This window comes from Dermacentor andersoni, chromosome 7 (assembly GCF_023375885.2).
Source record: "Dermacentor andersoni chromosome 7, qqDerAnde1_hic_scaffold, whole genome shotgun sequence".
Classification (NCBI taxonomy): Eukaryota; Metazoa; Arthropoda; class Arachnida; order Ixodida; family Ixodidae; genus Dermacentor; species Dermacentor andersoni.
The window spans coordinates 83107116-83124952 of record NC_092820.1 but is presented as its reverse complement, the minus strand read 5'-3'; the positions used below and the strand labels follow the sequence as shown (position 1 = coordinate 83124952).

The 17837-nt window shown below is 49.2% G+C and overlaps 1 protein-coding gene across 1 annotated transcript in view; it reads right to left on the bottom strand.

Annotated features, from left to right (window-relative positions):
* Positions 1–7347, bottom strand: part of LOC126534191 (sodium/potassium/calcium exchanger 4-like) — an 86899-nt gene extending 79552 nt beyond the window's left edge. The window contains exon 1 of the mRNA XM_050181448.3: positions 6705–7347. Coding sequence (XP_050037405.1) covers positions 6705–6864 — 160 coding nt within the window. The 5' untranslated portion in view covers positions 6865–7347. The remainder of the gene's footprint in view (positions 1–6704) is intronic.
* Between the last annotated feature and the right edge of the window lie 10490 nt (positions 7348–17837).

Below are 17837 nucleotides of genomic sequence, written 5' to 3'. Positions count from 1 at the left end.
TTAAATCAATCACTTCTGCTCGTATGGGGAAGAGAGAGGGAGAGAGGGAAAGCAGCGCGCAGTTTTTTTGTTTGTTTTTTTTCGGATTCCGCGGACGGTAAACTGCATGTATACGGGTATAGATAGACGCGGTGCGACTTTGTACAGTGCGGCCTATTTATATAGAGTTACACATTGTATGCCGGGAAACGCGGAAAAAGAGAAAGCGTTATACGCCACGTTTATAAAGACATAGCAGGTTATTTTTCCTTTCTTTTTTACACCTGCGGAATTCTTAAAAATTACCCGTCTTATTATATAGCGCAAATGTAGTCCTTGAGCTAGACTACTCGAAGAGGGGGACATTGCACAAGAAGTAAAAATTAAAAAAAAAAACGTAATGGAATAATTAGCAAAATATAACTCGTCGAGATTTTAAGCGTAAGCTTCACGACGCATGTCGCAATTTACGAATTGAAGCCAGTTGATTCTCAATGCTCATCCAAATCGGATGAATTTCGAAACTAGTATAGCACTAGTTTTGACATAAGCGACGTCAAACTTGCGGTGAACGTGAAGCGTTCCACCTGCATTCTCTTCTTTCTTTTTTTTAACAGAACGCCTTTTTATGCATTTAAGCAGAAATGTGTAACTGAAACACCAATGCGTTTCGCCGCCCATTTTGGCAGCGGATGTAACCAAACTGTCGTCATCTTTGCAATCCGTTCCAAATGTTTATTCCTCGCGAACTCAGCGGCTACAATGAAAAGAAAATGCAGCATATTCCGTAAAGCAAGGGCAGTTTAAAAGTGAAAAAGCGAAATTTTTGGTAATTACTCGATGATGTCTTTGGATTTCCAGCGCAAAAAAAAAAATGGCCACCTAATAATGCGCTCCAGCGCAAGAAGCACAATGCGGGCATGTTTAAAAATTATGTTAGCTCAAACGCACGCACGCACGCACACACGCACGCACACACACACACACACACACACACACACACACACACACACACACACACACACACACACACACACGCACACACACACACACGCACACACACACACACGCACACACACACGCACACACACACACGCACACACACACACACGCACACACACACACACGCACACACACACGCACACACACACACGCACACACACACACACGCACACACACACGCACACACACACACGCACACACACACACACGCACACACACACACACGCACACACACACGCACGCACACACACGCACACACACACACACGCACACACACACGCACACACACACACACGCACACACACACGCACACACACACACGCACACACACACGCACACACACACGCACACACACACACGCACACACACACACACGCACACACACACACACGCACACACACACGCACACACACACACGCACACACACACACACGCGCGCGCACGACTAAGACAGAGCAGAAACGGAAAGTTCATGAAAGACGTGCTTATATGAATTAGGACAGAAAAATGCACTAAGGAAACTTTAAGGTCACACGAAGAAAACAATCATGAGCCATCCATCAGCGAAACCCATTTTTCCTTTTGAGAGCATAGCATGAGTTTTGTTTCTTTATTTATTTGTTCACGGGACCTCAAAGGGATTTATTCTTATATTGTGGTGCGTTCCATGTCTATCCTATGGAAATCGTTTGGAGGAAAAGGGTATCGGGAAGTGTGCTCGTTCTTGGTGTATAGGTCGACGATTGTTATCGCTGTCGCATTTCTCGTGCGAAAATCGGTTCTGTGTAAGCGTTACATGCGACTTTCACGTCTTGTGCTTGTTCGCCTTTACGTCAATATATATATATATATATATATATATATATATATATATATATATATATATATATATATATATATATCGGGTGTCTATGCGGAACACGTTAATTTAAATGAAACTATATATATATATATATATATATATATATATATATATATATATATATATATATATATATATATCGGGTGTCTATGCGGAACACGTTAATTTAAATGAAACTCATATCTGTAGGCCCATGTCGTTTTTTCAGAGAGGTATATACCTCGCTTGATGGACAGCAGCGGCAAGAAGAAAAAAATTGACGATAATTTCGTCAGAACGTTACGGCACATCTTCCAGTTGCGAGGTTGAAACGGGGCAGTTGTGAAACTACGTATGCGTAGCAGAAATGCTAAGACTAGCACCACTCTTGAGATGTGCGACCCTAAAGTATACACGCTACGAAATAAATACATTGGCGTTCCAGTCAACAGTTTCCGAAAGGCGTGCCTCTAGCAGTTTGGGAAGATCCTAACTGAAATTATTGTTTTAGCAGATTTTGGGGACGGTTATCTAGAAAGTATAGTGTGCTATAGTCCTAGGACTTTTTTTTTTTTTTTTGCTAAGCAGGCATGACTTCACTACTACTCGGCTTCAATTTCAGTTCAGTGTCAATTTTTGCAATTTAGGTAATTAGAGAAATTATCGTTGAAGGTTTTTCTTGGCGCCAATGTACGCCTGCCTACGTAGTCTTTCTGCAAACACCCGCGGGGGGCCTAGATATGAGAGTTTCTTTCAAAAGAAACTCTCCGTTCCGCGTAAAGAAAGAACACGTTGCCTATACACACACTTCAATAAAGCCTTGCGTCTGTCTTTGCGTGGTCGTAATTCCTGCCCGCCGTCAGGTGCTGACCAACCTTTCATCGGCGACCTCGCACGAATTCGTTTTTTTCTTTTCCCTCCCATCTCGCGCTTTCTCCTGAGCCATCCGCGTACTCGTGAGGGTCCTTATCGGTTATCACCGCTGCGTCGGGTGATGCAATCAGGGACGGTAAACGCAATGCGCGCAGCGGTTTGCGCGCTCGGCGTACACCCGCTCTTATTAATTGGAAGACCCCTGTATATGTGCGCTATACAGTCTTATTGGGTATAGTGTGGAGGAAATTGGCGCAGCTCTTAACGTGCGGAGAACATTGGTGCATCGCGAACGGCGTCGACGGCTTTCTGCTCCATCCTCCTGCTTGGACCTTAATTGGTCCGCAGCATGTACTATAAGTAAATAAATACATAAATAAATAAGTAAACAAATAGTTTGTTACGGGTACGTCGCCGCTGTTTTGAACGCGAGAACGTTGATCGTACGCGGTATAGTTCAACTACTGAGAGTAGGTAGACACCCCACCCAAGCAACACTGGAAGTAACACTTGACGGTCAAAACATCCCGGAAAAGAACATGATCAGAATCCTGGGCATGTGGCTACAGGGCAGCAGAAAATGCAGCCACGCCATCAGCCTGCTGAGCAAGGTGACCGAGCAGGTGGGCCGGATGATCAACAGGGTCTCCCAAAAAAGATACGGCATGAAAGAGGAAGGCACACTCAAACTCGTCGGCAGCCTGGTCGTCAGCCGAGTCATCTACTCGCTACCGTACCACGCGATGACCAAAGGAGAGAGGGAACAGGCGGACACGATACTCAGGAAAGCATACAAGACGGCTCTCCATCTGCCAAAAAACACGCCAAACGAAAAACTGCTCCCATCTGGGCATCAGCAACACTTTCAGCGAACTGGCGGAAGCCCTGCTCGAAACGCAGAAAGCCAGACTCAAAAGCACCCCTGCAGGGAGAGCGCTCCTGACTAGGCTGGGACGGGACACGAGCGGACACATAGACAGATACGCGGACGTGCCCGACTGCTTAAGAAAAACAATAAACGTTAGGCCAGTACCTAAGAACATGGACCCCAACCTCCACGAGAGCAGAAGGCAGGCGCGAGCCGAATACGCGGAAAAGACACTAGCGCTACTAGACAACACGGTATACACGGATGTTGCCACGTACCCGCGAGAAGGGTGGTGGACGGCGACGGGAATCTGATCACATGTGCGACGGCAAAGGCAGCCGGCACAGCGGAGGCCGAAGAAATTGCCGTGGCGCTGGCGGCAGTAGAAGGATGTAGGACAGGCAGGCCTCTAAACATCTTAACAGACTCGAAGGAAGCGTGCAGAAATTACACGAGGGGCAGGATTAGCAAAGCCGCCCTCAGAATTCTTGGCGGAGCCAACTTCGCCGAGAGGAACGTTACGCACAAGTTAATCTGGATTCCGGCCCACGCAGGCATAGAGGGTAACGAAAGGGCAGACAGCCTATAGCTCGAGAGACCACGTTCCGAGCAGAGCAGTCGCACGCCCCCGGAGTATCACCCACACGCTTGTGAAGGAGGATACACAGAAATCTTAAACTTATACAGAGGGACGAGAACCAAATATCCCCCACCGCACAAAGCTCTAACGAAGGAGGAAGCAACGAGTTGGCGCAGATTGCAGACAAACTCCTTCCCAAGTTTATACATCCTAAACAAAATGTACCCAACACAATACAGAGACACCTGCCCACGGTGCGGCGCCACACCCACACTATATCATGTCACATGGGAATGTATACACACAATCAATCATTCCACCAACACAATAACCCGAGTGCGGAGCAATGGGAGAGTCGGCTTACCAGCTGCGAGCTCACGGCCCAAAGGGCCTTAGTGCAGCACGCTAGTGAGGTAGCTAGGCTCAGTGGAGCCCTGGAATAGGGGCCCACCCTTGCCGGAAGAGGCTCCAAGTCGCCGGCGCCCAAGAAGACGACGGAGACCTCGAGACGCTAAATCCTTGAAGGAATCAAATAAAGTTTCTCTCTCTCTCTCTCTCTCTCTCAACGTAAAATGCCGATACGACGAGCATTTGCGGCCAGTGGCTGCAGTGCAGCGGCCAGCCAAGAAATAAAAGTAAATAGATGAAGTAAACAGAGTAAACAAGTAAGGGAGGTAGGGGGGGGGGGGGGGATGAGAGTGTTCTCCGCTGAGAAATCGTGAAATTACTGCGATAAAGAGAAAATTGAGAAAGAAAGAAAGAGGAAAGGAGAAGCGAGAAAGTGAAGTCCGTGTGTCGCAAGCATTTATCGAACTCGCTTTCTCCATCGACTCGCGACGAGGAATAGTCACGGGAAACCCACGGAGAACAGCGGTGCGCGTCCTATAGTTGCGGGCCGCACGCTTTTGTCGGATAATGCATGCATGCATGCGACGGCGTGTAGGGGCAAGAACGTGCAAGGACAAGGCGTGTCGTAATATCCCCGTTTGTAATGCGCGTGGTTCTTTTTCTCTTTTTTTTCTATCGCTCTCCGTGGACGACAAAGAGTCGCTTGTCAACGGGCACAGGAAATAGGAAAGCGATAAGCTGTCGTGAACGCTGGTTGTTGATTGGTTAGGTTTATAACGTCGTTCCGACTAAAGGCAGGGCACACGAGAGACTCCGTGCGACAGTGGACGGCATGCATATTAATTTGGACCCTCTATGTATGGTCGAAATTACTTCGGTTAGTCGACATTAACCTCGATTAACAAGCTTAATCGAGGGGTATAGTGCGTGCGTGTGTGTCGGGAAGGGGGCGAGGGGCAAGTTGCCCGAGGTCTTTCTTTTTTATTATGAAAATGAAAATAAAAAGAAAGGTCATCAACGTGCTTCCAAAGCTCGGTACGCGAGCGTGTTTTGCATTCCGTCCCCCCCCCCCCCATCCCCCGTCGGAATGGGGCCACAGCGGCTGGTAGTCGAACCGGCGACCTCCTTCTCGGCTGCAGTATACGCTCCGTACCCACTTAACCACCGGGACGCGTTTACACTGGTAAATCTATACCACTTAGGCGGCGCCTCTCGCATACACAGTCATGGCGCTCTTTGGCCACACCTGGCCCTTGCGCCATTAAACATCAAATATTCATTAATTCATTAGCATACACGATGTTGCGCAATGCTAATATACAGGTTCTCGTAATGGTTGGAACAGCTGACCCTGACCTTCCCCCGGATCGTTAATTATCTCTCGACGCGAGAATCCGACACTATAGGGACGTTGTCAGGTAGCGCTGCATTTCTGCAGTGGTCGACCTGTACACTTGGTGAGACATATTTCTTGATTAGTTATGACGTCAATTAACTGGCGCTTCACGCCAGTCAGCTTGTGCTATTTTCCACAGAAGGGCAGATGTTTGGACTACGTGGTACGGCGTTAAATGTGGCTAAACTATAGCCCCAAACACACGGGACTGCAATTTTATTCCTTTTCCAGGTTGCATCTATCGAGTTCGGTCCCATGGATGCACCTTCCATGGTTCCTTCAACTACTAGCGGTCTGCAAGTTTCGTGCCTGCTTGAGCTACAGTCACATTTATACATCCACCATACAAGTACGCCTCGTACCGTCCACGTAATGTGCATGCAAGGACTTTATTTAAGGAATGGTATATATGCGCAGAGCATTGTATATTAGAAGGATCACCGACTCTCCCGAAGCCTTAGTACACTCCATCGGCAATTAAGACGCTACTCGTTGCGCCAGAGTGTACCTGTCGCATGCCGGAATGTGATCATTTCCTTGTAGATTGTTCTTTTATTTTTTTTTTTTTTTTTTGTCGTAGTCTGGCGGCTGCCTGGCCACTAATGGACGATAGGAATGAGTTACTATTGAACAGCTTTCACTTGCGCTGAACGCGAATCGCGTACGCTCCGCGTGAATGACGCAATATCTAGAACAATGCGCTTTGTCTAGGTATTCTCAAGCGGTACAATTGAGCAGGACATTCGGTGCGGCAGGCGAGGCGGGCGAACTAAGTGAACGGTGTTGTGTATATGTATATGCATACACGTATACTCACGCGTCTTGAGTCGGGACAGTGCGCAGCAGGCGGCGAGGAAGGCGAGCAGCGCGACCGCCTTCCGCACGGCGCGTTGCCTCGCTCGTCCCGCAACGAACCGGCGAGCACCGAGCTCCTCGCTCCACCCGGGGCCCGCGCCGCCGACCGCGCGACGTTCCATGGCTGGCTGTTGCCGCAGCAGCAGCAGCTGCGTCGCCCTTTCGAAAGCCGCCGCCGCCGCTGCAGCAGCGGGCTTCCGACAGTCGAGCTTCTCGCCGCTGTGGTCTCTTCGGTCACCGACGATCGCGAAGCAGACGAAACAAACAAACGAGAAAGAAACTTTCTTCGCGCTTGTGTCGAAGACGGGGTCGTCGCTAGATGCCCAACGCCTCCTCCACCGTCACCACCATCGCCGAACTCCGGGCTCCACGGAGCCCGCACGTCTTTTCACTCTCCCTCGGAGGCTTCGTAACGCAGTTTCCCGTTCCTCTCGACGCGCTGTCTGCGCGTCCGACCTCTTCTGTTCCTCGCCTGCGTGTTTGTGTTGGAAAAAAAAAAAGGTCGGCGGCGACGGCTGTCAGCGCGCACTTAGAGCGCTGCTTCGCCGCACTGACCTACAGTATAACGTCGCACGCAAGCCGACCGCCCCCTCACTATGCGACGGCGGCCGCCGCCGCAGCTCTGCACACGGTGGGGGAAGGGTGGCGGAAGAGCGAGAGTGCGGCAGGGGCGCGTCTGTTTCTTTTTTTTTTTCTCTCCGCCGGGGCTTTTCTCTCTCACTTTCCAACCCCCACCCCCCTGCTAGCTCCCCTAGTCCCTCCAACCTCACCCCTTCTCTCCCTCCACCTTCCTTATTTAGGGAAAAACCCGCGGTTCCCGCTCCCTCCGCGAGGTTGCGCCACCTTATTGGTGACGCCGTTGCCGTGGCAACGGCCACAGACAGCGAGGAGGAGGGCGGCGGCGGCTTTCGGTGGCCTTCGTGACCCGCTGACTTCCTGCGCGTCTGTAATTTTTCTTTCTTTTCTCTTTTACCTGATTGGCGGGTACCTTTCAGTAGGCGACGAGCTTCTTCTTTTCTCTTTTGAGCTGTTCGTCTTGGTTCGCGCCGCGCTGTGGGGTCTCTGGGGTTATAAGCCCCGTTCCTCTTTCTGTTGTTCTGCGCTTCTTTTAATCGAGATCTGACGTCCTCGTCGCCGATTTGTCGATGGAAATACGTGCCGTAGGAACATTTGCGCCGTGCGCCTCTGCCGGCTCGCACGTGCTTTTTTCTTTTTATCCCTCCTTCTATCTATATTCCACGTTCCCGGCCTCCGGGCTGCTGTCGTCTGCTGTTTCTCCGCTGTCCACCTCGTTTCATTCGTTGGTCGTCTGCAAAAAAAAGGACAAAAAAAAGTACGAGAGCTTTCCCCGTCGCCGCTTTCACGTTCTGGCCTTCTTTTTCGCGTTAGTACTTCTGTTAGCTGCTTCAACTACCGTCTCCCGCGTCGCTTTCGTCCCCGTCCGGGTACTGCCCGCGACTTGGATTGACTTGGCTTGGTTGGCCGCGATTGCTCCGCATGCGCCTCTGATGAGCGCAGACGACGCAATCTTGGCGCTATAGTTATTCTACGTGCTGCATTAGAAAGAGAGAAAGCATTCGAAGTGATTTGTCTGCGTTGGTGGTGGCGACGATGATGATGACCTTAAAGCCAGTGGCACAAACCCACTCTAGGGGATTGGCCAAGAATTGGGCTGATTTAGAAATCTGTAATTACGATAAATATGAGTGAAAGCGATGTAAAGCACAGAAGTATTTTATTGAACTGTAATTGTGATTGAGCAAACACACGCACGCACGCACACGCACACAGAGAGGGAGAGAGAGAGAGAAACATGAAGGAGACCGATGAGCGAAAGAACCAAAGGAGCGATGAGATTAACGGCGAAATCGATTAGACTCGCAAATGAATTTCTCTATGGCGATGCACGTGTCCCTGTGCGAGTGTCCCAGCGCAGAGCGTACGTGGTTTCCGCGATTTCGTTTCATTTCCTTCTTTCTTTCTTTCTTTCTTTCTTTCTTTATCACTATAGTCTGGACGAATCGCGTTCTCCCGTACTGTCGCGTTCGCGCCGCCTTCGAACGAGACGCGGAAATGAGGAAACGTTCCCGGCGCTCGGCGCAGTGGAGTCATCCGCTGGAGTGTGCAGTCCTCCTGGCTGGACCGTGGAAAGAGCGAGTCTCTCCATCTCGCGGTCTTCGCCACCGCACTCCCATTTCCTGCTGGTTTCCTGCGTGACTTGGTTTTCATTCTATGCCGAAGAAAGAAAGAAAGAAAGAAAGAAATGCAGATCCAACGCAACGTTGGAATCTAAATGACGCAAGGCCTGTTGGAGTTGGCGAGGTAGCTGCAATGTGGTGGATGACACGCGAGCACTGCCTCTTCGCCCGTAGCTGTTGGCTGTTTGCGTTGCGGGGACGATTGCGATGCATGTATATATACCGTGTCGAGGGAAGGATGCTGAAAGGTGTATGCACAGCGAAGTAAGACTCGTATCTGAATACATCTATGGCTTCTGTGCCCGTTTCGCGACAATGGCACATCCATTATCGGGGATTGGCCAAGAATGGACGCCTGTTTACTGGCCCAAGTTTGTTACTCGGCAAGAAAGCTGTGACCCGGCGTGCAGCCGCAAAGTATGGAGCGACGAGGGAAAGAAAGCTTCGCTTTAGAAATTGGAAGGGTTTGGTTCTGGGCAGCAAGCGATCGCACTCTCACTGCGATAGCGTCACGCTGAACATCTGTGCGAGCAAGTGTACGTCACTTACTGTCTGTGACGTTTACAGTTCGTTGCTTAGTATCCTGCTAACGACTTCCCTTTCTTTTTCCTCCTGCCATTCATGTGGAAAAAAACTTCAGGCCGTAACGTAAGTTGTCGTGCTAGATTGCTAGACTCCCGGAAAGCAGAAAATTGCTGACTTCTACTGGAAGCAGAAGCTCAAGTATGTGAGAAAGCAGCGTAACACCAAAAGAAAAATTGGCGACCGCCGTCTTGGCATTCGGGTGACGTCAGGTATCGTTACCTGTGACGTCACTGTGACAGCATCTTGCCGTGGCTTTAGTTCTTCATCGATACCTCATTTCTGTACAGATGTCCATGCTTGCGGAGTCGTACGCAACGAACAGATACGCAACGAACAGACAGACTGTTAATTGTCTGTCTGTACAATTAAAGGGACACTAAAGGTTACCATAAAGTGAAGTTAAAGTGATAAAGCAATGCTCTAGAAGTCGGACCGAAAGGGCAGTTTATGAACACAATGGGTTCCATTGGCACACGCAACCCTGAAGCGTCCTAATGACTTCAAAGCAAAGCAATTAATATTTAGCAGATAATGTATGACTCTGCCTGATTGGTCACGATGGCTGGCCTCTCTGACTTTTTCGGCACGCAGCAACTACGCCCTACCCATGCGTCGTCAGTCACATACTCTGTTTAAAAGACAACATTTAGCACAGCGAATCTGGGAGGGGGTCTAATGATTAATGACTTCTAAGGTGTGTGTAGAGGAGCGCAGCTTATGAGGTTGTTGTCCATAGACAGTATATATCAGGTCCTCCAGGAAAGACTGAGTATCGACAAAACGCATTAGCAGAGTTTAATCGATCATTTCTGTAGAACATCATTCGCATCAGCGCAGGTCAGGATCTAGCGTGTGTCCCAGCTAACTTTAGCCAAGCTGTTGAATGAAAAGAAAAATTAAAAAAGCATGGTGAAAAATACAATTTGAATGTTCATCATTCCGCTATCTTTGAAATCACGCGGCGTGAAGATCACTCGGCAGTAGAAAAAAAAAAAAAGAATCTTATGCAAGACAAGAGAAAGAGAGAGAAGAAAGAGGAAAGGCAGTGAGGTTAACCAGAGGGGAAGATCCGGCTTGCTACTCTAGCCGAGGAGAGAGGGGAGGGGGAGGTAAAGTGACAGGAAAGTATAGAGAGAAAGGAATAAAGGGAGCACAGATAACACAATCACAGTCAGTCACTGTCACCGCACAGCAGTGTAGCACTTGCGGCACTATAAACATCTGTTCAGGCTACAGCCACTTGTCCAATTCTGTTGCCCTTAAAAACTGCAACAGTTCCCTCGTCGCCCTCCGCTGCGATGGCATGTGATTTCGGCGTTCTAAAATGTTTTCCTATGTTACAGGTGTTTCGTCAAAGCGCGCTATACCACGATTGCGAGCGATCGTCTCTGTAAATTGTAACGGGGACAGTCGCCCAGAACAAGAGTCTCCTCGCTATACCGCAGTCATCACACGAAGCGTCGTCGGTCCATCCGATTCGGAATTACGAATCTTAAGCGCTCATATCATATCGCGGGATAAAACTTAGGCACATAATTGCACCACATTTGACGCCTGTAACAATTTCGCGGCCAGCCTTTCAGCCGTGCCTAAGATGTCCTTTCATTATGCGAATCGCAAGACAGAGCAATCGGTTTGCTCCGCAAATGAATTGTCGCGCTTTGGTACTTCGATTACCTGCTGCCAAGGGACATGGCGAGTCGTGCAGTAGGATCGAGCGTAACCGCAGAACGTCATATCACTCAGGAGTCCTTTAGTGTGCCGTTGTTAGCTTGGCGGAACAGCGGCCATCATTTGCTTAAATAAAGACAATAATTTCGGTACTTAAAGGGGCACTGACATGATATGTGACATAGTAATTATTTATTTCCATCTCTAATCAGTGTGCTGGAGGTGGCAGGAGAAACGATGTTTCTATACTCCCTGTACAGGGCGGGCAGTCGCGAGAGACTACAATTGTGCCACTGCTTTCATCGTGGAATAATAAGTCAAATACATGTTGACGTGTTATGAGCTGCATGCAGCATAAACAACAAATTAAACAGAAAATACAGTCGATTATAGACCGATCAGCTCACGGTCCGTTGCCTACAAAGTATTTACTAAGGTAATCGCAAATAGAATCAGGAACACCTTAGACTGCTGTCAACCAGAGGACCAGGCAGGATTCCGTAAAGGCTACTCAACAATATACCATATTCACACTATCAATCAGGTGATAGAGAAATGTGCGGAATGTAACCAACCCTTACATATAGCTTTCATTGATTACGAGAAAGCGTTTGATTCAGTCGAAACCTCAGCAGTCATGGAGGCATTACGGAATCAGGGTGTAGACGAGCCGTACTTAAAAATACTGAAAAATATCTACAGCGGCTCAACAGCCACCGTACTCCTCCATAAAGAAAGAAACAAAATCCCAATAAAGAAAGGCGTCAGGCAGGGTGATACCATCTCTCAAATACTATTCACAGCGTGTTTACAGGAGGTATTCAGAGACCTGGAGTGGGAAGAATTGGGGATAAGAGTTAATGGAGAATACCTTAGTAACTTGCGATTCGCTGATGATATTGCCTTGCTTAGTAACTCAAGGAACCAATTGCAATGCATGCTCACTGACTTGGAGAGGCAAAGCAGAAGGGTGTGTCTAAAAATTAATCTGCAGAAAACTAAAGTAATGTTTAACAGTCTCGGAAGAGAACAGCAGTTTACAATAGGTAGTGAGGCACTGGAAGAGGTAAGGGAATACATCTACTTAGGACAGGTAGTGACCGCGCATCCGGATCATGAGCCTGAAATAATCAGAAGAATAAGAATGGGCTGCGTTTTGCAGGCATTCTCAGATCATGAACAGCAGGTTGCCATTATCACTCAAGCGAAAAGTGTACAAAAGCTGTGTCTTAACAGTACTCACGTAAGGGGCAGAAACCTGGAGGCTTACGAAAAGGGTTCTACTTAAATTGAGGACGACGCAACGAGCCATGGAAAGTAGAATGATGGGTGTAACGTTAAGGGATAAGAAAAGAGCAGATTGGGTGAGGGAACAAACGCCAGTTAATGACATCTTAGTTGAAATCAAGAAAAAGAAATGGTCATGGGCAGTACATGTAATGAGGAGGAAAGGTAACCGATAGTCATTAAAGGGACACTAAAGGTCACCATAAAGTCAAGTTAAAGTGATAAAGCAATGCTCTAGAACGTCTAAGCTTTAGTAACCGAGAAATTGAGGTAAATGCATGACACGATTTGAGACTCCCCAGCGACATTCCGGTGCTAGCCCGATGACGAAGGCATTCCTCATCATAATTTTTGTCACTAGTACTCAACTACTCGTATTAAAAAGATCGTTTCATTAGATTATAAGGCGGAAGAAAATGCTACTTGTCTACTTCTATTTGAGTCCAAGAAAAAATAACATTTCGACGTCACCCTTGAGTAGTATGTGTGGTCGAAAGGTTTCGTTTTCGCTCGACTCGAGCGCGCGCTCGACCTTGCGCCGCGCGCGCTTTGGAGTTTCAGTTGTTTCTTTATCGCGTCGTGCTGCGGTGGTCCTGCTGGCTCGCGAAACTTGCATTTGGGACAAGCAGCGAGAATGCCACGTCCATGTGATGTCGTGGGATGCGCGAACGGTCCGCGGAACTTGGCCAAGGGCAGTTGCAGCGGCGAATCCAACGCTACTTATCACTGTGTGCCAACGAATGAACCTCTGCGTTCGAAGTGGTTAAGTGCCGTACCTCTGCCACAGCGCGCTGGCAACGAGCCGAAAAATCACGTAGTGTGCTCGCTGCACTTTCGTCCAGAGGATTACGAGTGTTTCGTTCGCGTGTGCAACGAACAGACTGGACAGCTGCGTTGTTAAGAAACGAATCACAACTCCTTTATTCTGCGTCGTCATTTATAGTCAAAGGTGGAAAGGGTTAGTAACAGTGAGGGGCAGGTACATACACGTGGCAATCGTGCATGTAGATAGCGCATGTTCTTTCATCAGATATGATACATCCTCCTTTCAAACAGTAATTACATGACGAAATTAATACCGCTGGCTCGTCTGCTGTAACTGGGGGTCATCACCCAGACGCTCTGGCTGCCGCGTCTGCCGTTGGCTGCGTCGCAATGGTTGAGGCGACGGCTGTTGAGCTACCACGGGCGAGGCTGTAGTAGTAGTTGACGCCACTCCTTGATATGGGGCCTGGTTGTCGGCCATATCTTCGTCGTCTGATGAGCCAACCTCATACGATTCCTTCGTCGCCAGAAGATGCCGACGGTTGCGCCTCAGCACAGTATTGTTCTCTGTGCGCACATAAAAGGATCGTGGGCCGCCCGATCCGACCACCTTTGCTTTCCTGGCCCATGATGTTCCATTCAAGCGTACCGCGTCATTGTTGCTGAGGCCTCGTAAGGTGCGCCTATGTCGTCTTCTCTGCCGGTGTTTCTTGACGACAGTCGCCGACATTGGATTGAAGTCCGGCAATGGCGTGCACAGCCGCCTTCCTTGCAGCAGTTCCTCAGGAGACCGGCCATGTTCAACAGGACTCGCCCTGTAATTTAACAAGCCCAGCCAAAAACATTCTCCTGCAGCTTTTGTTTTCTTTAGAATACGTTACACCACCTGCGCGCCCTTCTCTGCGAGCCCCTTTGATTGAGGGTACTGCGGGCTTGATGTCACATGTTTAAAGTCGTACCGCTCTGAATTAAGACGGCAAGCTGGGCGAGTTGGTGATTGAACATGTTCCTACTGGTTGCGCTACCCACCCATAGGAACATGTACCGCTCTGCAAAAATAATAAACTCTTAGCTGCTAAACTGTGGGCCATTGTCTGTACGTACCTCGACTGGGATTCCGTACCTTGAAAATATTTCACCGTCTATCGATAACAGCACTGGCTGTTGTCTCTGGCAGTAGCGCTACCTCAGGGAAATTCGACATCGAGTCGTATGCGCACAAGTAATCCCTTCCCGAGTACTGAAAAAGATCGACACCGATACGGTACCATGGCTGGGTAGGCGTCGGTTGCATGATTAAAGGCTCCGATGGCTTCTTATAAGCATATGTCTTGCAGATTGGACATCTTTCAATCAAATACTGAATATCTGAGTTTATGTTCGGCCAATGTACCATTTGCCTCGCTCTAGCTTTGCACTTTACCTGGCCCAGATGCCCTGCGTGGATTCGTTTCAACATGTCGCCGCGCATGCTTGTCGGTATGACTACTTTCGACCCTTTCAATAATGTGCCGTTTACTACAGACAGCTCGGCGGCCACTGTTTTCAGGTGACCGTCGACAGGTTCTCCTTTCGCAAGCTTTCTTAACACAGTGCCAAGGCGTGGATCAAGAGCCGTTTCCTGTGCAAGTTTGCTAGCTGTCGTTTCACTTACGAGTGCTGATCGGACCGTGAAGGCATGGATCTCAATGTCACTCGCGTCTGCAGCTGCCTTGAGTCCTGGAACAGGTGATCGAGACAGCATATCAGCAAGGGCCATTTGTTTGCCAGGAATAAATGTTAGCGTGTAATCGTACTACATCAATCTCAAGAAAAATGGTTGCACCCTAGGTGGCACGTCACTAATGCCTTTCTTTGATATGTTTATCGGTGGACTGTGGTCACTCTCGAGGATGAGGGGGCGGCCATACACAAAATGGTTGATCTTCTCGCAACCGAAAGCTGAAGCCAACGCCTCTTTTTCAATCTGCGAATATCTTTGCTCCGAATCTGTCAAAGCTCTTGACGCGTAGGCGACCGGCTGCCAGCAGTCCCCATGACGTTGCAGGAGCGCCGCACCAACACCACTGTGAGAGGCATCTGCAGTTACTTTTGTCTCCAGACTCGGATCAAATATAGCAAGCAATGGTGCATCACTTAAATCCCGACATATAGCCTGCCATTCATTTTCGTGGGTTGGTGTCCAATCAAAGATGACGCCTTGTTTGACGAGGGAACGTAACGTAGACGTACGCTGCGAGAGGGACGGTAGGTACTTGCTGAAGTAGTTAACGACTCCCAGTAGACTTTGTACCGCCAATTTGTCCTGAGGTTTTGGCATTTTTGAAAGACCGTCAACGAGATCAGGATTCGGCCTAATGCCCTTGTACCTAATAATGTCACCCAGGAACAGAACTTCTTGCAGGCCAAAGCGACACTTAGATGCATTGAAGGTAAGGCCTGCTTTTTCAGCTGCTTCTAATACTCTGCGCAGCCTCTCATCGTGTTCGGCCCTGGTCCCTCCCCAGATTAACACATCGTCTGCGTACACCGGGCAGGCCATCAAAAACCTCGTTAAGGGCTTTTTGAGACACTTCGCTAGCCGAAGCTATACCAAACGGTAGTCGAAGAAAGCGATAGCGGCCGAAGGGCCTCGCGAATGTGCATATCTTCGATGATTGTTCGTCTAATGCGATTTGATGAAATCCCGCATTTGCGTCGAGACGCAAAAAAAAACTTCGCGCCTGCTAGGTCGGCCCCAATATCCTCTCTGCGCGGCATTTGGTAGTGCTCCCTGTTGATGTTTTCGTTGATGCGTCTTGGGTCCATGCAGACTCGCAGTTTGCAGTCTTTCTTCAGTATAATGACAAGGGGGCTTACCCAATCTGTGGGGCTGCCGACCTTCTGGATGATGCCTTCCTTTTCCATTCTGCCTAGTTCAGTACGGAGAGGCTCTCGCAGAGACAGGGGCACTCTTCTAGCTGGCTGGACGACTGGTACGGCATCCTTGTGCAGGGCAATCTTGTATTCGCGCGGGGCGCGCCCTGTCCCATGGAAAAGACATGGGAACTCGTTCACAATTGCATCGGTGTCGCTCGTAGTCACGCAGTCAATAGCGCGCTGCACGATTCCTAGCTTGTCGCTGGTTTCTAAGCCTAAGATAGCGCTGTGGTCCAATTCTTTACCGCAAAAAAACTTTCACACGCCTCGCGGTCGCCAATCTTGACGGGCGCTGAAAACTTCCCGAGATGCTTGATCATGTTGCCCCCGTAGGATCAGACTGGTCATCTTGAGCTTGCGAAATATTGAAAGTGGCAAAACGTTTGCCTGCGATCCTGTGTCCACCGTAAAGGTGACGTACTTGCCGTCAATGCATGCGTTTACACGAGAGTCTCGTTCCCTGCTTGCGCTGCTGCTGGCGACATTCAGTACTTCGAAGTCGTCGTTCTGATGCTGCACTTCGTGTATACGCGCTCTTTCTCGCTGCAACAAGACGCGAAGTGGTTTCGCCCATTACTCGAGCAACAGACTTTGCCGTAAGCTGGGCAGCGTCTCACGGCATGCCTTCGGTTGCCGCGCTTGCATTTTAGGTCGTGCCTGGACCCTCTAGGAGTGCGCTTGCTGGCTGTGACAGCATTCATATCGAGTTCTTCCTTTGTTTTCTGCCAGAATTCGTTTTGACGAGTTGATGTTTCAGCTGCCATGCATAGGATGACAACCTTTTCCAAGGTCAGGTTTTTGTCCCTGAGCATCTTTTCTCGAAGCCTTGGCGAGTTTGTTCCAAAGACAATTTGGTCTCGTACCATGTCGTCTGCCATGGTCCCAAAGTTGCAGTGCTGTGCTTGTTTTTTCAACTCGCGTAGAAACTGCTCAAAAGGCTCCGCCTCACCTTGACTACGAGAACGGAAGACGTATCTCTCGTGGATTTCATTCTGTTGCTCCGTGCAGTATTCTTCGAACTTGGAAATCACGGTGTTGTAGTCTTCCTTGTTCTCTTCTCCGCTGAACACAATATTGTTAAAAACGTCCAAGGCTTCCTCCCCCGCCACGCTGAGGAGCTAGGGCCGTCTTCGCCGCTTCCGACCTTGGATTGGCTTTGCATACCGTCGCTTGCAGGAAGAACTCGAACTGCTGACGAAACCGCTTCCAGTTCCTTCCGCCACCCGCTGTCAGACGTAGCGGTTCAGGTTGCCTCAGGTGCTCCATGTCGTTGCTTCTCACGTTCACCTATCCCAGGTACCATTCGCTTGAGCTGGTAGCCTTGCATCCCACTTCTGACACCATGTTTCGTTCGCGTGTGCAACGAACAGACTGGACAGCTGGGTTGTTAACAAATCACACCTCCTTTATTCTGCGTCGTTATTTGTAGTCGACGGTGGAAAGGGTTAGTAACAGTGAGGGGCAGGTACATACACGTGGCAATCGTGCATGTAGATAGCGCATGTTCTTTCATCAGATATGATACAACGAGTTCAACGCCGACTTACTGAAGTCACGTGGAGTGCCTTTCAAAGCAGGCCGCCGTCGTAGTAGTACGCAACGACGCCGGCAGCGCGAGCCCTCAGCAGCAGGTCACGTTCATCAGTGCTTAAATCGCTGTACTCGAGCCC